The 22,733-nt window shown below is 37.3% G+C and overlaps 1 protein-coding gene across 1 annotated transcript; it reads left to right on the top strand.

Annotated features, from left to right (window-relative positions):
* Window positions 1–1,142: 1,142 nt before the first annotated feature.
* On the top strand, window positions 1,143–21,640 carry LOC132055499 (transcription initiation factor TFIID subunit 2). The gene is given in 26 exon segments (XM_059447360.1): window positions 1,143–1,514; window positions 2,109–2,439; window positions 3,915–4,060; window positions 4,142–4,208; window positions 5,695–5,894; window positions 6,025–6,178; window positions 6,490–6,574; window positions 6,683–6,774; window positions 7,376–7,501; window positions 7,589–7,642; window positions 9,331–9,399; window positions 9,692–9,789; window positions 9,890–10,234; window positions 10,346–10,433; window positions 10,589–10,714; window positions 10,850–10,906; window positions 12,027–12,106; window positions 12,194–12,236; window positions 17,458–17,544; window positions 17,633–17,669; window positions 17,672–17,721; window positions 18,039–18,097; window positions 18,238–18,328; window positions 18,404–18,569; window positions 18,713–18,896; window positions 19,919–21,640. Coding segments are annotated over 26 exon segments (4,527 nt in total). The 5' UTR covers window positions 1,143–1,395; the 3' UTR covers window positions 21,492–21,640.
* Window positions 21,641–22,733: the final 1,093 nt, after the last annotated feature.

A 22,733-nucleotide genomic window follows, 5' to 3' on the forward strand; every position in this document is an offset into this window, starting at 1 on the left:
TTTCACTTCCCACCCTAATTTGATTTCTTCCTTTCGTGTGAGTATGGGATTTTTTTATAATATAATGGTAAATAGTTATTCGTGTTTCGTAGTATTATTTATACTAAATTAATTAATTTAAAATTAAAATATATATTATATTAATTATAATTATTAAAGACATGTGGTTTGTATTCATTTATCTTATCTAATATAAATATTGGATTAAAAAAAAAAAACTAAGATAATCTATCATTCTGAATTTAAATGCGCTTATTTACAGAGTTTAAGTTATATATAGTGGGACAAGAATTTTTCACACCATTGAGTCACATTTATTTATTATAGCCGGCGAAGTGTTTTTATTATTTAATACTACAAATAAATAAAAAATAGTAGTAAAAGTCAAATAATGTCATGCAATCGTACTAAATTGATCTTTACATGCTTGAAGCCTATATATCACTTTTCAATCGAGAAAAAAAAGGTTACGCTTGTTATTTGAGTACATGTACGATTGGATTGCACTTTCGAATAATTAGACGAAAAAATCAAATTTATTACCAGCAAAATAAAACTTCATAGTATAAAATTAAAACAGTGGGACTTAAGCGCTTGTTTGGATGGTTGTTACCTATTGTATTGTATCGTGTTGTTAGTTCAAATACAATATTTGTTTTGATTGTTACTTAAATTTTAATGTATCGTATCGTCAAATCCATCATTACATAACGATGAAAAGTTCCATTTTATGTAACGACCGATATTTGGTGCTATTGCGTCGTTACCTTATCTCCTTTTCTCATTTTTATTATCTAATAATTCTATTTTATCATTTTACTTTACCTTTTTATGATAGCTCTACCCTGTACCCTACTTCTTATAGGTTTATTCTTCAAACAGTTAATGTGTGAGATTATGTAACGACAGGAAACGAAACAGTTTATCCAAAAGTTGTGTTAATCAAAACAATACAATACGATACAATACAATACATTACAATACAATACGATACATTATAAAGCAATATTAATTCAAATTTGCTAATTTTATTTTTGGGAGAAATTAGGAGATCTTTTTAATTTGGGAATAAAAACTGATTTTTTTTTTAGGCCTATATAAGGCCCTTGGCAGAGTGTAACATAACATAAACTAGAACCGTTTGAGTAAATGCTCTCTCGTGCACCTATCGTGCGTTGTCGCAAACCATAGATTTTCTTACTTTTACGGATCAAATCAACGGTCCAAAAATAAAGCGAACAGCCAAGATTCAAAATTAGAATCTAGGGCACGGATCCGACCCAATTTCAGTTCTATAAATCAAGCTCCCCTTGGAGTCCTGTTACACCCAATTTTCCAGTGTTTTTATCTATAGTGCTAGTGAGGAAAGGAGTAATAATAGATGTGTGTTGAAGAATGGCGAAAGCACGTAAAGGGAAAAGCGAAGAGCAAAAAGGGGATAGTAATTCTGAAACAGTGGTTCGTCATCAGAAACTATGCCTCTCTATTGACATGGAAAAACAAAGAATTTATGGGTCTGTTTTCTCCTTCTTCCAACTTATTATTATTCACTACATTTTTATTATTCAACTCAACTAGGGTTTTAAGGACCAATTCAAGAAAACTGGGAATATCCACTCATCTTGAAACTTCTTACTATGTTTGAACTCTTTCATACCAATGTAAATTTCAAGAAATTATGAATTTTAGAAAGGTACTAGGTTTAGGAAAATGTTCTCTAGTGGGTTTCTTACTTCAACAATACCGATTTTTTTGTGAGCAAGTAAAAAAACATTTGTATATAATCTAGACAAATACACTTGGTTTTCTTGGAAAATCAAATTCAGCTCTTTAAACCCGAAGTAACAAATCCGTTTCATCTTGTTGTATTAAATTAAAGACATGTAGAATGTACGAAAATTTCATTTAATCTTGTGGTCTTAAACATGCCATGTGGGAAAGTTGGAATTAAAGAGATGCCAAAACAGGAAAGAATCATTCTTTTTGAAACAGACTAAAAAGAATTGAAACATAGGATTGTTTCTCGCTGGTATTAGGATTGTTGTTAGCAAGTTATGCGAACCCTAGACACTAATAGTAATTTGGGTGTTAACTTTTTGGCATTTCAGTTACACAGAGCTTGATATAGTTGTACCAGAAAATGGAATTTTGGGCTTGCACGCGGATAATTTGGTGATAGATAGTGTTACAGTTGATGGGGAGCCCACAGAATTTGAAGCTTTCCCGCACTATTTAGCCTTGGAAAGTGGGGATAGATGGTGCTCTGTATCATCAACTACTTCAGCTGCTGATGCAGCTGGATCAACTTACTTGTCACATCTAGATCGAGAATTGCTAGCAAATTTGCTGATTATGTGCAGAAAACCCGCGAATCATGATATTGAAAGACAGGAAGAGCATTTAGAGAATGGGGCGAACACTTCAGCTGAAAACAATCAGGTTTTTAAGTATTTCTTTTAGTTTTTGGCTCGTTGCACAAGCTTTAGTGCTGCTGGCGCTATATCTTTGATTCGTAGTTGTTGTGATCGGTATTGCAAGCGGTTGCATGTTTTATGATGGAAAATGACTTGCTGGAAGAGAACATATTCCTGTATTTTGTTACCTGGAATTTTGTGAAATATTTTCTCCATGAATATAATTTCCAGCAAAAGGTGAAAATGAGTTTTGTCACTGATGAGTGGAAGTCATTTTCCACTACAAGGTGAAAATGACTTGCGTCCCTTATGGGCGGAGATCATTTTTTTTTTTGTTAAAAGGTAACAGGCGGAGATCAATTTTCTTTAGAAGTATCTCAACATAACTTGTTTGGGTCTGGAGGAAAATGTTTTTCAAGAAAATTAGGTGAGAATATAATTTCATCATTTTGTGTAGAAAAAATGATATCACTCATTGTTCAGTGTTTGGTTGGGTGTAAAAGTAGGTGCAATATAGTAATTGTACTAGGCGTAGTATGGGTATGAGGATTATGTTTTATTGGTACTATTGGGTATTAAAGGTTGATATCAATACCCAAGTTAGTGCAAGTGAGATCAAATAAGAATTGAAATTTTTGTGGAGGTAATGATGTCATTCTTTACATTTCTTTTTGAGGAAAACATTTTCCAGGTCTCTTGAGCATAACATTTTCCATTGTACTAAGTACACCCTATTCCATATCACTTGCTTCATTCAAAATTTAGACAGGTGTGTTTGGTATGGAGAAAACGTTTTTCGTGGAAAATATTTTACCCCAGGAGGTTATTTTTTGAATCGTATTCTAGTGTTTTGTCTGGTACAAAGTGGGTGAAATATGACAAATACCAGAAGAAGTATAGTGTATAAGCATAGTAATTTGGTGATAATTTTAAAATAGGCAAAAGCGTGTAAATGTTGATTGAAGTATGTGCCTTCTCTTCCCATCTATTAATCCACCTATTTTACATGCGAGCAAATGAACACGAAGATGCTATTCCAGAACTTTTGGCTCATCCACAATATCAAAACTTTAGTCACATAATTTTTAGGTGAGATAGCTTAAAAAGTAGAATCTTTATCCGCACATGAATATTTAACTTTCCTCCAGCAAAACTGATGCGTTGCCATACTTTGCACAAAATTATATTTTAAAACTTAAGGACCATAATCAGCTCAAAAGTTGCAAATTGACACGTCTCAACCGTATAATACTCAAAAGGAACTTGATCATACACACACAAAAAAAAAAAAAAAAAAAAAAAAAAAGGACAAAAGGAAATGTTGTCTCAAAATTGAAGGGCCCTAGTCAGAGTAGTGGTGCGATATAATTGAAGAAAGTTTGTCAATCTACTACTTTAATCTATATAGAGATGTCTTATAACGTTGATCAGATTTCCTTTAGGACATTTAAGTAATGAGGTTTACACTTCTGTGACTTATGTAGGTTATGTTGAATGCAGAATGTGAAGAAGGTCCGTATTGATTATTGGGTAGAGAAGGCTGAAACTGGAATCCACTTTGATGGTGACGTTTTACACACTGACAACCAAATTCGGCGTGCACGATGTTGGTTCCCCTGCATGGACGACAATTTACAATGTTGCTGGTAAGATGCAAGACTTGTTAAACTTTTGGATACTGTTTGAATTTAAGTTTACTATATTCATTCTTGTTGCTCCTTCTGCAGCTACGATTTGGAATTTACAGTGGCCAGTAATCTAGTGGCTGTTAGTACTGGAAGCTTACTTTATCAGGTGGGTGGATAAGCTACATCTCTACTTCCGAGCTAGTCTTGTGAGGGGTTCTCGTTGAGTGTGGACTTGTGCTAGCACTAGTTTGCATGGATTGTAGAGTGTTCTAACATTAATATCAGTGATCTTTTGGTCCTTAAAACTCCATTAGACGTTACCTCTATGATGCAAGAATGAGTATCAGTTGGTTAGTTGATGGCAAACTATATTTATGATTTTTAAGTATCTGTTTTTTTTTTCTTGATTCCTACTTGTGGGATGATCCTGGGTGCATTTTTGTTGTTTTTTTCTTGATAAATATATTCGTGATAATCATTTAGTGAAATGGTAATTCCTGATCTTAGGTTATAAATTGGTTAAATACCTGGATAGCCCCTTAAACTTGGCACTATTTGTAAGTTAGACACTCTAACTTTACTAGTGACTAGACAGACACCTCAACTTGATAGAAATCTGTGACCTATAGGTCAGGGGTTTGAGCTGTGGAAGCAGCCACTAATGCTTGCATTAGGGTAGGCTGTCTACATAGCCAGCGGGATGCTTTGCGCACTGCGCTGCCCTGCCCTTTTTATGGTTTGTTGGCTAATGAGGTTGTGTATAACCGATCAATTACTATAAAATTTTCCTTATTAAAAAAAAAAAAAAAAAACAAGTATAAAGTTTCATGTATGCTCGACTTTTACAATTGGAACGAAGGACAACCTCCAGGGTAGAAACGGTGCTTAAACTTCTTTGCGAAGTAAGGTCTTGGTATGGTAGAACATATATCTTCAGGAAAAGGTTGGGGAAGAGTAGATGTTACACCTGTAGTTCTTGAAGATTGCTTTGCCGCTGGCTCTCATGCAGTTGTCACGCCTTATAATTGTGCTGGCTGTGATTTAGTCTTGCCTGAATGCTGTTAGAGATTCCTCGGCGATCAAATGTTGTCAAACTGCGAGGTCTTTCTTTATCCTAGGTTTTGTGAGGGGCTGATCATGGCATAAGAGTAACTCTTTCACCCCTTCGATAATCCCCTCCTTTGTGTGAAGGTAAGGTTTTTGGATGGATTTTGAATCTACGAATTGACTAGGTTTTTGTTCAATGGTAGTAAAGAGAGAAATGTAAAAAACAGAGGGACGTGATTAGTTTTCAACTTTGTGCAGCTTAAATCGTCCCAGAGTAACTCTGAATTCATTTGTGTCTTGTTGGAATGCTCTTCATAGTCACAAAGGTGTTAAATCTAGTTACTTTTATTGGGGGATGACCAATTTGTCCTTCATGTTGCAGTTTGACATTGATTTTCAAATAAAAAGAAACCGTGAGTTTACAGTTCATCAATCAGTATCAATCTTTTGCTGGATGCACTTTGCCCATATAATGCAACCAATGTATTCCAAATGATGTCCTTTCTTTGCTTTTTCTTTTTTCCCCAATGAGTTGTCCAGAGGTGCAGGACCAAATTTGGGAGTTGGATGTCCAACTTAGTTTTCCTTTTTTTTTTTTCCGGCAGGTCTGGACCGAGGATGTTCCTGCTCGTAAAACTTATGTCTACAAACTAAGTACTCCTGTTAGTGCTCGATGGATATCCTTGGCAGTCGCACCATTTGAAATTCTTCCTGACCACAATATTACTCATCTCTCACATATTTGTGTACCTGCTGACTCAACAAAGCTACGCCACAGTGTGGGATTTTTTCACAGTGCTTTTAGGTATGTAACTTCTCCTCATGGAATCATCTTTGCTTGGACTTCTTTTCACTTTTCCATCCTGCCCAACCCCCCTGTTACTCATATTCAATCAGTGGACCTCAAAGAAAATCTCTTCGTTGGTTTTGAACAGCTACTATGAGGACTACCTTTCTGCATCATTTCCATTTGGGTCATACACTCAAGTTTTTATTTCTCCTGAGATAGCAATATCCTCAGTGAGTTTAGGAGCCTCCTTGAGCATCTTCAGCTCTCAATTACTATTCGACGAGAAGGTCATTAATAAGGTATGCTTGTATAATGAATTGTCAAAGTAATACACAGGAAATTTTGGATTTTGATCTTCAAAATTGTAGAAAAATCTAGTGAAGTCAACAAGGAAAATATGCAGAAGTAGTTTATGCTTTCAAATTTTGCAATCTTTTCTGCTCCAATTCATGCTTACCTATTATTCTGTTGCCCTTGTATTACTCTTCTCCCCAGAAGAATATAGGTGATTAGAGTGGCTTGCATTAACAATTGGTTGTCAAGAAAATATCTTTGGTCATTTTTCTTCTTCCTTGTTATTTCTTTTGATGGGTTCAGATTTATTTAACAGACCATAGAGACGAGGATTAAACTTACTTATGCCCTTGCAAGACAATGGTTTGGAGTGTATATCACCCCGGAAGCGCCAAATGATGGTAAATTGTTGGACGAGTTAACATGTGATAATATATAACTTCTGTATCTTAACTAATGTGATAATATATAACTTCTGTATCTTAACTATGTGTCATTAATGCTTTCAGATTGGTTGTTGGATGGTCTTGCTGGTTTCTTGACTGATATATTCATCAAGAGATTCCTTGGCAATAATGAAGCACGCTACAGGAGATACAAGGTTTGCTTCTACTTTATGGTCTTTTTTAATTAAAATGATGGTGGTGTCCGGGCCAGCTTGTGCGCACCTCGACTACTTCACCAGCTACCTGCCCCTTGCCATCAGCACAGGTACCGAGTAACTCTCCATCTAGGCTTAGTTAAAGCAGAAGAAATCACCCGGTGTTTCTTTTGCCTCCGCTAGGCTTGAACTTGAGATCTCATGGTTCTCCTCCCACTTCATTAACCACTAGACCACGCTCGTCTATTTTATGGTTTTCATTCGCAAGCAACAGGTCTATGTTTGCATTTTATTTGTAGTTCCATCAACAATCTATAGATGGAAACTTGCAGCTCTCTTAGGCTCATAATGTCACCGTGCCTATTCATATGACAAGGCAGAATAGGCACATGATAGAGTAAGAATGAAGCTTTTAGGTTCATCAGTTGTTTTATTTGTGTTGATTGTCTGTAATTTTCATACCTAGCCTTCCTTTTCAATACCATATTTAAAAAATAGTTTGGTAATTTAGGGTCAAACTTCAGAAGCTGTATCCTGGACATCTGTGTGTGTGAGAGAGAGTGTTCTTCTTTCTTGATCTTACTTCCCCGACGACTTGCAGGCTAATATTGCTGTTTGCAGAGCAGACGATAGTGGTGCAACTGCCCTAAGTGCTGTTGCTGCTTCAAAGAATTTGTATGGCACCCAATGTATTGGTTTATTTGGAAAAATAAGATCGTGGAAGTCTGTAAGTGATATGTTGTCATTCAATGTAGTTACAAAATATAGTGTACCGATCAGGTCTGATCCCGGAAGTCTGTATGTGTCTTAATAGGTTGCAATTCTCCAAATGTTAGAAAAGCAAATGGGACCTGAGTCATTTCGCAAGGTATGAGCCTTATAGCAGCTATTATTCTCTGGTGCCACCTTTATTCTTTGAAAAGACATCTTAGAATCTTATGGCTTTTAGGTGTACAGGCATCTTGTTAGAAATTATTTTATTGGCTTCTCTATTTTATTTCTGAAAAATTAGTTTAGCTTAATATGTAAGATATTTTAGTAAAACACGCAAGTATTTGTATATCCTTTCTGGCTAGTGCAATTCTCAATCTCAGGTTCCCTCCACGTACAGATAGAAGTAAATCAACCATTTTATAGCTCATCAACTCGTCAACCATAGGTTTTCAATAATATCTGTGTTGGAAACGAGAGTATGAAAAAAGATTTTTTTTTTCCCTTATTTGATCAGTCACAACCAGGTTTTCCATTGATTCACCTATGATAGTGAAGTTTCTTGTGTCTTAATAAAAATGATTTTTTTTTTTGAAACTGGTAACTGTTTGATAAAAAATGAAATATTCCGGTGTACTCGAAGTTGTATTTTATTTTAACTCTTAGAAAAAGAGATATTATCCCAGCGGCAGGAAGAACAGATCTTAATTAGTCAAATTATTAGCATAGGTCTGCTATAATTTTCGAAGTACATATGCTTGTGATGATGACAAACAAAATGCTATGTGAATTTTTAAAACTAATACTATCAAATGAATTGTAATACACAAGTCAAATTAACTTTGTAAAATTTGTGCCTAGTAAAATGATGTCACGTAAAGTAGGAAAGATAGTATATGCATTTTAGTGGTTCTGCAGCTTTCCAATAACTAGAAAAATGATGCTACTTTTTTTTTTTTTTCCTCTCTAATTGCTTCATTGGGTATCCTAAAGCATGCCCCATCTTTCTTAAAAAATGGTGCTTACATGGCTAGCTGAGATGCCGTTTGCCCAGTCCTTTCTACCGACCTGAATATGCATATAGATAGAAGAAAAGTTATTGACTGTAGAGCTACAACACGACTTGCATTCTTGCTCTCTTGTATCTCGTCCACTGTCTCTCCTCTTTGTTCTTTGCCTCTCTTATGAGATGTCTTCTTTGCGTCAGAAAGTATGTAGCTCTTGGAACCAATACCATCTCCATTCACCATGCATCCTTGTGCCGCTGCAATTCCATTGTAGTTGTTGCACAGGTTTGATTGATGCAGTTGCAGTGATGCATAATGAACTCCTGAATCAGTTATGTTAAGAGCCAAACACTATTTTCTTTTTTTCTGTTCTGGGTTGAGGAATGTGATGTTCAAAGCTTAGTTCGGTGGTATTATGGTCTTTTCCGGACACGTACTCTCCTGTTTGGTAGAAAAGGATATGCCGGGGATGAAAATATGTGCAGGGTTGTTCCATATGTATTGTTGGTAAGAGAGAACCTTCTTGGAAGAATAGGATAGTACTGCTGACACAGTGTGTTTGCTCTCCACGGTAAAGAAGGCAATACTCTTTTGGAGATTTCTTTATGTTGTTTAAGTTACAGAAAATTTGTTATGGAGAAGGCGGGTCTTTTGTATGTTTTTCTTTATGAAGTGAACATTATCACTAATGGGCATCAAAAAGATGTAAATAGTGCAGCTATTACAAAAGATACCAAGTACAAAAGACATTCCTTAACCCCATATGATGTATGTTATAGTAGTTTTATTTGATGATACTAATTACTTATCCTTATTTTTGCAATCCTTATTTTTGCAGATTCTTCAGCAAATTGTTTCCCGAGCTCAAGATGTAAATCGGTCGTTGAGAACCCTTAGCACGAAAGAGGTTTTTTTCTAAATCAGCTCTTGAAACCATTTTGTAATAGTTTATCCTCCCTGTAACAAAGCAAGAAATAGGCTAGCCTTTTAGATACAGTTTCTTGTATTTCACATGAAGCATGTGTCTTTTTGCCAAAATGCATTCAGGACCAATTCAGTGGTTGTGCTTGATTTTATCTTCACTTTTTTTTTTTTTTTTTGGTTCTGGTATGCTAATTAAGTGGATTACATTTGCATCTTCATCACCTTTTAAATCATTTAGTAGCTTTGTTTATCTTATTTTGCACTACAAATTGCAGTTTCGGCACCTTGCGAACAAGGTTGGTAATCTTGAGCGCCCCTTTCTTAAAGAATTCTTTCCACGTTGGGTCGGATCATGTGGCTGTCCAGTGCTGAAGTATGATTTCTCCTGCAAGCTTCTGTGCTTACTTTGAGTTAGGCATTGAAATTGTTTGACTGACATCTGTTTCGTCTTTCGTCTTTGGTGCCTGAACAAGAATGGGATTCTCCTATAACAAAAGAAAGAATATGGTTGAGTTAGCTGTATTGAGGGAGTGCACAGCTAGAGTTGCCTCAAGTGCTACTATGACTAATGGTAAGCCTGACTCTGAAAAGCAAGAAGGTGATGGCTGGCCTGGCATGATGAGCATAAGGGTGCATGAGCTTGATGGCATGTACGATCATCCAATTCTGCCTATGACCGGGGAACCCTGGCAGCTGCTTGAATTTCAGTGTCATTCTAGACTTGCAGCAAAACGTTTTCAAAAAACCAAAAAGGGCTCTAAACCCGATGGTTCGGATGATAATGGTGATGCAGTGGCTAATGTAGATACTCGTGCAACGTATGTTTCATGTATTTTTGTCTTACATACTCTTCTCTTTAATCTTAAACGGTTTTTTGTTTCTTCACCATTTAGTGTATCTGGAAATTTATTCTTGCTGTGGATTTACAGCTCTGACTCCCCGTTGTTGTGGCTCCGGGCAGATCCTGAATTGGAGTATCTTGCTGAAATTCATTTTAATCAACCGGTCCAGATGTGGGTAAGTATTGTCCCGTGTTATTCATGAAGTGCTGTTTGTATTTTAATATTCCCAGCTTAATTTTCATTTTGTTTGCACTTTTTTCCCAGCTTAATTTGCATTTTGTTTGCTCTTTTAAAAAAGTTAATCCTTATGATATTGTTTGGATTCCTAAGATAAATCAATTGGAGAAGGACAGAGACGTGGTTGCTCAGGCACAGGCTATAGCAACATTAGAATCATTACCACAACTTTCTTTTGCAGTTGTTAATGCTCTCAACAATTTCCTTTGTGACTCTAAGGTGTGCTTTCATCATTAGCCACTACCGAAAAGTTACATATCTCCCCTCACCCTTGTTTCCCCATGCTTTATGCTAAGCTTGGTGAAATCATTATTTACCTTCTATTTTGCTTTCTAATACTTGGGGATGGCTCAGGCCTTTTGGAGGATTCGAATTGAGGCGGCGTTTGCTTTGGCTAGTACAGCATCCGAGGTAAAGGTCTTTTTTTCTTTCCATTCAGATTAGTAGTTTATTTTTTGGCAAGTGTAGTTTCAGCCTTTTCGGCTGGCACATTGTCATTTTATTTAAGTACCCTTTTAAGCATTGTGTTCATTGATGCCTCTGATTTTCCGTTGGTATTGGATTATAAGATCTCTCAGTTCTCTCTACATGCAATATGCGGTTGCTCCATTCGCCACAAAATGGGAATTTTATGTTTTCTGAGCCATAATTTTCATGTTATATTTTCACCCAACTGACTTGAGACTTCATTCATATGGCTTTGAATATGGTATTTGATGACCTTGATATAGATATCTTAATGAAGACGGGGCAGTAAACACTACTAACTTTCCTCATGGCAGTTCTTTTCATATGGTAGTACCCCACCCTTCAAAACTCCCATACACTGGTGTTGGACAGTGGCACGTTCTCACTTATGCTCCCTCAGTGATTTGAATCCCTGAACCTTTTGGTTGAAGATAGGGAATTCTTTCCACTAGGACTATCCCTACACTGGTGTCTGACAGTGGCACGTTCTCACTTATACTCCCTCAGTGATTTGAATCCCTGAACCTTTGGTTGAAGATAGGGAGTTCTTTCCACTAGGACTATCCCTCTTTTGTCATCCCTTCATTGTGATCTAAAGAACTTGCGACTCATCTATGATCCAAAGCCCTTTTGTCTTCGTGAGGGTAGGTCTTATCTCTGGAGTTAATTGACATCTATATTCATGCTCAATAATTACAATTTAAATATCAACCATAGAGAAGGATAACAATTGACGCTGATTAATGGGTGTTCAAATGACTTAAGTTAGTTTCGATCTTGTGAATTGGACGTCTCACTGGCACATTAAAAGCTCCTGGATAAAGATGTAAGTTAAAGTTATTTCCCTTGTGTATGTCCTCATCAGAGATTGCCTAGTGAATTGCTCACCCTAATCCATGAGGTGTGGATTCTTTTCTCTTGAAATTGTGTTTGTGATTTTCATGTTCTTTGACAAGGCCAGATGTTCTTGTACTTCTCTGATTTGTGGGTTTTCTTTCTTTACTTATCAAGATTATTGGTGTGCCCTCCTTCACATTAAATGATATTTTAAATTCATGGTCAGGAAACTGATTGGGCTGGCTTGACTCATCTTGTCGCATTTTATAAAACTCGAAGATTTGATGCCAATATTGGACTTCCCAAGTGAGCTCTGCATACCTTTTCGCTGGCATCTTCACCGTTTTTCTGCAATTTGTGATTCACATATTTTTTTTTTCTTTCCCTTTTTAGGCCAAATGACTTTCGTGATTTCCCGGAGTACTTTGTACTTGAGGTAATGCAATGAGGTAGGATGTGAATTGTATATACACAGTTGTGAATCAATGTGCTGGTTATCTGAAATTAGACATTAATTAATTCTCCATCTTCTTGATTGCTCGAAGCTGGAGGTTGGGAACGGTTTTATTTTTGTCTGTATCCCTTCACGCTGGGCATATTTGGGATTTTGAACCGCAAATCAATGAGATTTGACTAATACCATGGATTTTTATTTCCTTTTCTTTCGGTACCTTAATTATTTTATTGATATTGTAGCAAAAAACTCTGTAAACTATATAATCAGGAAGTATACCAAAAAGCAGGGAACTACACAAAAATATGGTTCCCTCTACGGGAGACACCTAACTTTTTTTGGTAGCAAGGACCTTGTGAGTGCAATAAAAGGTTATAAAGCCAAAAGAAATGCTGTAATCTGTACGAAGTTGTATTCCCTTGCTTCAAAAGCTCTAATATTCATTTCCTTTCAAAATTCTTACATAAGTTACAGGCGCTAGCTGACCAAATTGATCGCCATAAACTCTTGCTATCTCTGATTGCCTGGTGTAGTTTTTGTTGTAAGCAAGGTCAAATATATGGCTAGACACTTTAATGTCATCAATTGCCACTTGCCAGATAGCCATTGTAATGACCATTTAGACACCTCTACTGGGTGAAGTAGTGTCTCTCAGACATCCGAGTCTGACCCACAAATCTTCATGGTTGAGTGCCTTATATGTTAATCCGAAGCAGTTCCAGTTGAAACATTATTTTAAATTCTTTTTGTGACGGCCTGACTGATAGCCTTCCAATCACTGGTGACGCCTCACCTTTTGTTTCATCCATTTTTTCTTTTCTCCAAGCCCTTCTTCTCAAACATTTCTGCTTTGTGCCAAAAAGGAGCTTGAAAGAAGAGAATCAGAGATTGTCGCTGTTGGATTCTTCGGCATCTAAACCAATTCTCCTCCATTCAGCAACTAGAATCAGGTTTCTAAACAACATTGGAATTTCTTTTCTTCACTTAAGTTTTCTAGTAGTGGTCAGAGGGTGAAAATGATTTTATAGGGAGAGGTAGGGTCCGTGATGGCTTGTATGGTGATATGGGAGGATGTCTGGTTGTTTCTAGGTTATGTTTCTTGGAACTGGTTTAACGATTTTGTATTCTTTTTCGAATCCCGAATGGATAAATTTAGAGAGAATTAGGTGGAAGGATTTTAGAGAGGATTAATACTGTCATTGATACGAAACAGGATTGAAAACATGGATAACGTAAATAACACGGAATCAAAGATAGGAGCTAGACCTACTATTTTTTCCTGATGAAGTAAGAGTTGTATGAAGCTATTAATAACAAAGCATCCTTGAATGCAAGAATCGCAAAAGTGGAACAGGCAGCTCCTAGAAAGGACAAAAGAACTTATCATAGAGGGAGCTAGACCTACCATTAATTAGAAAACTAGAACTAATTAAACTTTGAAGCCTAACTAACCTCTTAAGATTTCAACTTATTGTAACCCTAAACTATGAAGACCCTCAAGAGATTACTAACTACTGAAAATCCCCGAGAAAAGTAATTAGGCATTCACTATGAATCAGCATCAACTAACACTAATGAACATTAACGAAACAAAGCCTTAAAGAAATTAAAGGCATAAACTCATAAATACATAAACAGGAGTAGCTACTTACTACAATGCACCTTACTACTACGACCCACCTTACTACTTTCATGGACCACTAAATGAAATGCAAACTTGGCTACACCTAACTTTTATACTCGTGTTAGTGGTGATATAAGTGTGCTTAGTACTACCTCTTTATGTGGGAGAAATTTCTTAGTGTGAGGTATTTCTTGATATTGTTAGAAGTAAACATTGGAAGGAACTTAGTGAAGAAACAAAAAAAAAAATTATATCTATTCTCATGAAGCAGAAAGGAATAACCGCATGGAGGGCGGTAAACATATCTCGTTTCCTAATCTTGATTCTACCTTTGAAGTTGAGCCCCCTTGTGAGAAGTGTGAGAAGATTATCCTTGAAGCATTAAAGCTTAATGAAGTCTTGAATGAGCAATTGAGTTTCAAATCCTTTGTAAAAAGTACTCAAAGAAAAAGAAATATTAAAAGAAAAGATCGGATGAACGATGAATTGTTGCTCTTGAAGAGGTTTATCTATATCTTTATTTTTTATTTGTTGTTATTTAACTATCTTAGGGTTTATCTGAATTCTCTTTAGCAATCTCTCTTGAATTACACAATAGCTATGTAATTCTTGTATGAGTTCTCTATCTTCCATCTTGGACTTTTTCTTAGTTTGAAAGTTAAGCTAATTGGTGTCTAGCTTTTCTTTGAATGTTCTTGATTTCAATTGATTGCATTCTTTTTACTTGATTCATACCTTCTCTCTAGCTATACTTAATTTAGCGATTATTGTTAAATGACAAATGTGCAACTAATTCATAGGTGTGTGTTTGCTAATTAATAACCTCAATTCCTATTCCTTTTTTTTTTTTTTTTGAGAAGGTAACATATTGTATATATTTATATAAACAATACCTGAGGTTGTGCTGAAACCATATTTACAAGTGAAAGAAAAAAAACTGCTTCAGAAACCTAACAAAAAACAAGGGCGTCTATCATTGAAGCAATATCTTCTATATATCTCTGATTGGACCAAAAGCAAAAGAGTCTAAAGCAATTCAACTTAATCTTCTGAATTGAATTGCTAATATCATCAAAACATCTGGAATTCCTCTCTTTCCAGACTGTCCACCAAATACAAGCTGGGACAATCCTCCATCTATCTCTGTATATCAATCCTGCTCCTGCTTCCTCCCAACTTAACAAGACTTCAATAATCGTCTTTGGCATTGTCCAAACAATGCCTCTAAGGCTAATGAAGATCTTCCATAACATGTCTGTGACCCTGCAGTTTAGGAATAGATGGCTGACTGTCTCGGCTTCTTCACCACACAAGTAACACTTTGAACAAAGATTGATTTTCCTCTCACTAAGGTTGTCATGTGGCAGCACCACTTCCCAAGCTATCAACAAGGAGAAGCAAGATACTTTGTATGATATTTTAACTTTCCAGATGTTCTTCCATGGCCAGTTGGCCATCTGTTGGTTATCTTTGTTGAGTAGCTTATATGCTGAACTGACTCTGAAGAGTCCTTTACTGTCTATTTGCCACCATAATCTATCAGGTCCCCCTTCTGTACCTTTGAATTCTTCCAATCTACTGAACAGTTCTGCTAGTCTATCCACTTCCCAATCATTTAGGTTTCTTCTGAACTGAAAATTCCATCCCTGTGTTGACCATGCTCTATCTACTGTTATCTCTTTCTGTAGGTCCAAGGCATAAATGCTTGGAAAAAGATCTTTGAGACATGAATTTGCTAGCCAGTTGTACCCCTAAAAAGATGTTTTACAACCATTGAATACCCTGATAGTAGTGTCAGCCTCCATTAAAGGCCAAAGTGCTCTGATAGATACCCATAAACTCACTCCATAAGGGGAATTTACTTCCTTTGTTATCCAGTTGTTATCTTCACCATATTTTGCTCTGATTATGTCTACCCAGTAAGCTTGAGGATCCTGAGAGTATCTCCACAACCATTTCAATTTGAGTGCATTGCTCTGCCGTTTCAAATTTCTGATTCCTAAACCGCCTTGTTTCTTCCTGTGTATCACCTTGCACCATTCAAGTAGATGGTATCCCTTCTTCTCCTTGTTGCCATTCCATGGGAAATCCCTTCTAATCTTGTCAATCCTCTGTATAACCCCAACTGGGATGGGAAATAGAGACATCAATTCCTATTCCATTATCCTTTACTTGCTTTTCATATTGTTCTTGGGATTGGTTAAAATTCATAACCTGTTCCTTGAATCTTGTGGGTCAATTCGTATCGATCATGTATGATGTAATCCACTACTACTTGCATCATGGACAACCAATAAGTGAGTGCCAAAAGATCTCAAGAATTATGAATCATCATTTTTTAATCCGGAACAAAGGTTTTGGCATCACTTCCTCTTTTTGGGAAAGTTTTTGGAACGTTACTGCAGTCGAATCCTCTTTTTTGGGGCAAGGTATTGAAACGCCACAATAAGCGAAATACTCTTTTTTTGGGACAAGGTATTGAAACGCCACAATAGTCGAAATCCTCTTTTTGGGACAAGGTGTTTGGAATGTTACCCCAATAGAAATCAACTGCAAAAGATAGTAACTCCTTTTGGAGAGGAGAATTAAATTTAGAGCATTATTTAGTGGAAATATAAGCTATTTTATTTTAATCCATACATTCATTCATCTGCCGATACATCTACAGAACCCAATTGCAAAACATCGTCTTCATTAGTCAGTCTAGGTGGCAATTAGTGGGGATGGAGATGGAGAGGGGAGAACTGACTAATTGGTGGTTAGTAATGGTGGCTTGAGGTGAAAATGATTGAGGAAGTGGATGTGTTCAATCAGAAGCGTTTGCATTGGTTTTTGGACTTCTTTAATTATTACTATTTTAGTTACGTGCGCCATTTTTCTGTTCAAAATTACATCTGTCTCTATTTGGTTGGTTCATTTGAAATGTTAGCATCGAGTGTATATCACGCGGGCTCGAGTGTCCAAGGTGGCCCTTCTGTCAAGTAGAAGGATCAAAATAGTCACTTGGAAAGTTAAGGTGTCAACTGGCAGTCGGTGACAATTTTAAGTGTCTAGCTACGTATTTGGCCTGGAATTTTGATTAATTTATAGAAGTGGTATGTTATTTGAATTACGAGTCCCTCACCTAATTGCTTTGCCTAGTCCTTTTCCGGCTTGTTCAGGGAAGATTGACCAACTTAACCCTGCTGGAATTTGGGTTCATTTGAATTTATCTCTTATTATCTTAATGCAATCACCTTTCCAGTAAGTCTTCGTGAGATCCCAGCCTTTTCTGTGCAATTTGTTCACGATCATAAGGTTTTTGGCAATCCTCTGGGTCTCAACTCGTATTCTGAAGTTGGCTTTCAAGAGTGGTTTGGTTTAGGTGACACAGAACTCTTCACCATTTAATGAAATTTAGCAACACTTGCAATCCATTCTTGATTCTATAGGTTTGCCTAATTCTTAGCCATCCCATACCATTACTGAGCTGGAAGGTGCTCTTATTGATGATGATTCAACTCTCTAAAATGGACTTTTATGCTTTTATATGTTCTTCTTTTCACTTTAACCATTCTTTGCGCTGGTCTTTTTCCCCAGGCTATTCCACATGCTATAGCTATGGTTCGAGCAGCTGACCAGAAAAGCCCTAGGGAAGCTGTTGAATTTGTTCTACAACTTCTGAAGGTGGTCATTGTAGTTACTTGATTCTACTGGCATCTCCTAGTGCTAATATATATGCTTTTTACGTATAAGTTGCTTTGGCTTCATGCAGTACAATGACAATAGTGGGAACCCCTACTCTGATGTCTTTTGCTCTCTGCGTTAGTCCAGTCCATTGGTGAGCTTGAATTTGGACAGGAGGTATTCGTCACTTTCACAAATCCTTGCCAATCTGCCGGATGAATTCCCTGCATTTTTCTCTTCTATTCAGATTTTTGTTTGTCTTATCCGTTTATCTTCAACTCTTTAATGACGGGGTTGAGCATAGATTTGTTAGGAGCTTTTTTTTTTTTTTTTTTTTTTCCTTTCTTTCTGTTCATTCACTTCTACCACATTCCATGATGTTTCCTGATTGCCAGTTATATATGGTTTTTAGGGCCATTTTCTTCCCAAGTTAGCTTTCTTATTACTCAAACAGAGGCTACCTTTTTGATGGTCAACCTGTTGGCATATTGCAGAGCATTGTCTATTTATCATCCCTTCTCAAGCGAGTTGACCGGCTCTTGCAATTTGACAGGTGCATTATATTCTGAATTATTGGATAGGGTGGGCTAAGTGAACTAGCTTTTATCACCGGTTTTTTTTTTTTTTTTTTTTTTTTTTTTTGTTTTAAAAAGTCAACTAGCTTTTATCAATGATTTGAGAATGATCTAACAGGTTGATGCCAAGTTACAATGGTATTTTGACAATTAGCTGCATCCGATCTTTGACCCAAATTGCAGTAAAGCTGTCAGAGTTTGTTCCTCTTGTAAGCAATTTCCCTTTCATCTAGTACCCCCACTAGGAACTGGCATATGTAGATTATCATTATTGGTGGTTGCAGGATCGTGTCATTGAGCTTATTAATCCATTCCGGACTTCGAAGACACTGTGGAAAGTTCGGGTTGAAGCAAGCAGATCGCTTCTTGATCTGGAGTTCCAGCGCAACGGCATTGATGCTGCATTGACATTGTTTATTAGATATTTGGATGAAGAGCCAACTATAAGAGGTGCTGTGCAGTTACTAATTTTGTTGGCCCAGTCATTTTTTCCGGTTGATGAAATACAACCTAGTTCAGATTTTCCCTGTTGGTTTCTGTTAATTTGTTCGATACAGGTGCAAAAAAGTAAATAATTTCTGTTTTGACCACAGGTCAAGTGAAGTTAGGCGTGCATGTCATGCGTTTATGTCAGATAAGAAATGAATCTGATTCAGACAGTGATGTGAAGGGTGAAACCCTAGTTGCTTTGTTGCGCCTGCTTGAAAGCCGAACCTCGTTTAACAATGTTATTCTTCGTCATTACTTGTTCTGCATCTTACAAGTCCTTGCTCGAAGGTACTTATTCTGTTCTTACCTGTTATGCATTTTGGTAAATGGTACTTCAATCTACTCTGCTGTCGGTGGGATTACACTGGGTATGTTGTTGTAATCTACTCTGCTGTCTGCTGGAAATGACAAGGGAACTTGTTTTCTTGCTCCTGTTAGTTGTGTAGATTCCTAATTAAAGCGTCTTGGGCTCTTGGCAGGGAAACTTGTTTTCTTGCTCCTGTTGTGTAGATTTCTAATTAATACGTCTTCTTTTCCCTCTAAACTTGCTTAATGTCTGGAATCATTTTGTCGGTGTGATTTACACGGTGATCCTCCTTTGTCACTTACGACATATTTATGCATGATATTAAAAAGTGCATGAGAACGAAATACTAAATAGATTATGTGATGAAATTTGTGTACGTCAGAGCATGTTACAAACCGTGAGAACACAATTCCTTAGAACTCTGTTTGTTAGAGCATTTTTATGTGTACTTTTCCGAAACCTGTTGCACTTTGGAGTGTTCCCCTCAGTCTGTTCTATTTGGAACACTACCTTTTCTGGAGTTGAGGATTAGGGTAGAAAGTTAGTAGGTTGTTGAGCGATTCTCTCTTTCCTGTGGGAGAGCATGGTTCGAGCTTAGAACATCTTCTCTGCTCCCTTTTCCAATTATCAGTATCATTACTATTATTTTAGTAGAATCTTCTTCTTCAGTTGTATTACTATTGTTGCTTCTTGTAATTGAGGTATCTTTACTATTTTTGCTGTCAATACTTTCCTTTCTATAGTATTTTCACCGTAGCTTGTAGTCTGGTAATGGCCAAACCTATTTTTTGAAAACGCTTTTCTTGGGCCGAGGGTCTATCGGAAACAGCCTCTCTACCTCTCACAAGGTAGGGATAAGGTCTGCGTACACGCCACCCTTCGCACGCCACCCTTCACAGACCCCAAGTAGGTTCACACTAGGTATGTTGTTGTTGTACCATTTCTGGTATGCAGTTAGGTAGGATTTTTATTGTTTACTGTTTTAAAATTTAATTTCTTTCAGAGCGCCAACACTGTATGGAGTGCCAAAAGATGAAACTTTGAGGATGGGGCATGCCGCATTTTGTAGCAACCTTCAGAATCTTTTCGCTGATCTTGTCAAACAATCCAAACCTCCTGAATGTCCTCTGGAGAACCTTGAAGATATACTTGATGGTTCAGCCATTGCAGAAGCTCCTCACGAAGCAGATGCTCTTCTGGGCAATGAAAATGCGAAAGCTGTTACTAGCTCAGTACCTGATAGTTTATTTGTATCTGAGGTCCGGAAAGCAGCAGATGATAAAGAAGCAAATGACGCTCTATTGAGTAATGAAATTACAAACACTGCTACTGGCGCTATACCTGATAGTTTGGTTGTTACAGAGGTCCAGAATGAGGCAGAGGATTCACTGAAGATCAGCCACGAAGTAATGCATCCAGTGGATGACCTCCCACTGGCTAGTTCCACAGCTCCTTCTAGAGAAGAATTTGTCTTACCTGACAATGAGGAAACAAAGCCAATGGGGCCCCCAGCAGCTGATATCCTTGCAAATCATGATCAAGGGAAGCCGGTAGTCAATCTTGGACGAGATAATCCAGGAATTTCTGAACCTTCCAGAGAACCTGATACTGTTTCTGCAAGTCATGAAAGAAAGAAGCCTGTTTTCAAGATTAAAGTGAAAAAAACTGTTGCATCTTCTCAAGCTGAAGATCATGAAAATGCAATGATGGACAAATCTCATGATGGTTTTCGTGATGTTGACCGTGGGGCAAGTAGCTCAGTTTCTGTTGATGCACCTCAAAGAAATGTTGTTGAAATATTGAGCAGTGGTAACAACCAATTCCCTGAGGATGTCAACTCTTGCCATGATGTTGGATCTCATGTTACTGCCAGCATTGGAAGTGTCAAAGTTGCAATCGAAGGTGAAGAGCTAACGAAGGAGTTGCAATGCACCGCTGAATCAAGCAAGGTTCTTTTGGTGCCACAACCTGATGATCACTTATCGACTGGTATCACGAGAGTTGATGATCCTGAGGTTGAACCACATAAATATGCAAGTTTACATTTGCTGACTATGCCTAACCTTCCAGTTCACGGCAAAGTGAAGGAGAAGAAGAAAGACAGAGGAAAGAAACGAAAGCTGGAGGGGCGCAAAGATGACCCAGAGTACTTGGAACGGAAGAGGTTAAAGAAGGAGAAGAAACGGAAGGAGAAAGAGTTAGCAAAGCTCTTGAAAGACGAGGCAAAGGCTTCAACGCCCGTGGGGAGTCAGGGAAAGAATGAGCTGCGAGGTACCCAAGCAGAGACAATCAGGAATGATCATAAGACAAGTTTGGTGGAGCAAGAAAGTAGAAAAGATGAGGCTGAACTGAGACAGGTGATTAATGGTGCAGAGGCAAAGGCAACCTCTTCGGGTTTGTATAGTAGGAATGAGGATATTGGGGCTAAAGGAGCAAGTGTGCAATTGAAACCCGGCGGCTCTAGTGGGGTGAAGTTAAATGTAGATAGAGGTGACACAAGTGTAAATGCTGCGCCACCTACTTCTTCACATAAACTTAAAATTAGGATTAAAAACCGAACGCTTGGAAAATCATGATTTGTGTAGTAAATTTCCTCGTAGAAATAGGTAATTGTTTTGTATTTCTTCTATTCAAGTGTAGCTTTTAGTGGCAGAGCCATCATGTAAGAAATTTGCTTGTAGGGAGTCATGAGTACATGTACTAATAAAAAGGTGTTTACTCCTCACTGCGACCTCTGTGTATTGTTTTGTTTCTACTGCCTCTAGTGCCAAAGGTGTTCAGTCTCGGGGTTGAGTTTTGCTTTATCATTTGGTTAAAAGGCTGGCATAATCATATGTTTAGTTATGTTTAGTGTTAAAAGCTGGCATAATCATATATTATGTCATGTGTTTAATAAAAGGCCAAAGTCATAAACGGCTCTTCTAAACTTGTCATGAGATTTCTTATAGCCACCTAAACTGACGCTTGTTCCGATTGAACACCTTAACCCTTTCGAATTTGTATCATTTAGACACTTTTTGTTGACATGGCAAAAAACGTGTTTTTCACTCTCTTTAAGCACGTAAAACGACTCCAATTTTTTTTTCCAGCTTTATACACCTAATTAATAGCTAATATAACCTAAATAATAAGGAAAAGAGGAAGACAACCGTTTCTCATCCCCATTCCCCTGATCTCTCTCTCTGTCTGTAATTCTTCTCCTTCTCTCTCTTTTTTTTTTTTTTTTAAATTTCTTTGTATTGAAAAAGTAATCAGATTTAGATCTCAAAAAAAATAATCCGGCATAACTTTTTTTTTTTTGGGCATGATTGATACGAATTAATTATTTTTTTTGTTGAAAGTTCGTTCTTGCTCCTCGTAACTGTGGGAAATGGGATAGGAAGAAGGTGAAATGGGGTTGGCAATGGGTGGGAGTTGCACCTGCACCGGTGGAGGGGGAGCGGGGTTCGATGGAGAAGGGGGGGGGGGGTGGAGGGTGTTTGGGTTACTTAAAAAAATAAGTTTTTTTTTTCTTTTTCTTTCTTGAAATGTCTTTTTTGAATTATCGCCGCCATCTCGCCTATTTCTTCCTTCTCCTCGGAAAGACAACCACCACCTCTGCTATTAATGCCGCCGCCTTGTTAATTTTTTCTCCACTGAAATGCTGTCATCATTAGAGTTTTCTCTCTCTCTCTCTCTCTTTTTTTTTTTTTTAATTTGATTCAGCCATTTGCTGATTTGCGGTATAAAAGAAGAAGAAACAAAGAAGAGAAGATGGTGGTGGGTGACTGTTTTCTTATGGGATAGCAGGGGAAGGGTTTGGGTGGGTGGTGGCCGCA

The sequence above is a fragment of the Lycium ferocissimum genome, chromosome 5 (genome assembly GCF_029784015.1).
Source record: "Lycium ferocissimum isolate CSIRO_LF1 chromosome 5, AGI_CSIRO_Lferr_CH_V1, whole genome shotgun sequence".
Classification (NCBI taxonomy): Eukaryota; Viridiplantae; Streptophyta; class Magnoliopsida; order Solanales; family Solanaceae; genus Lycium; species Lycium ferocissimum.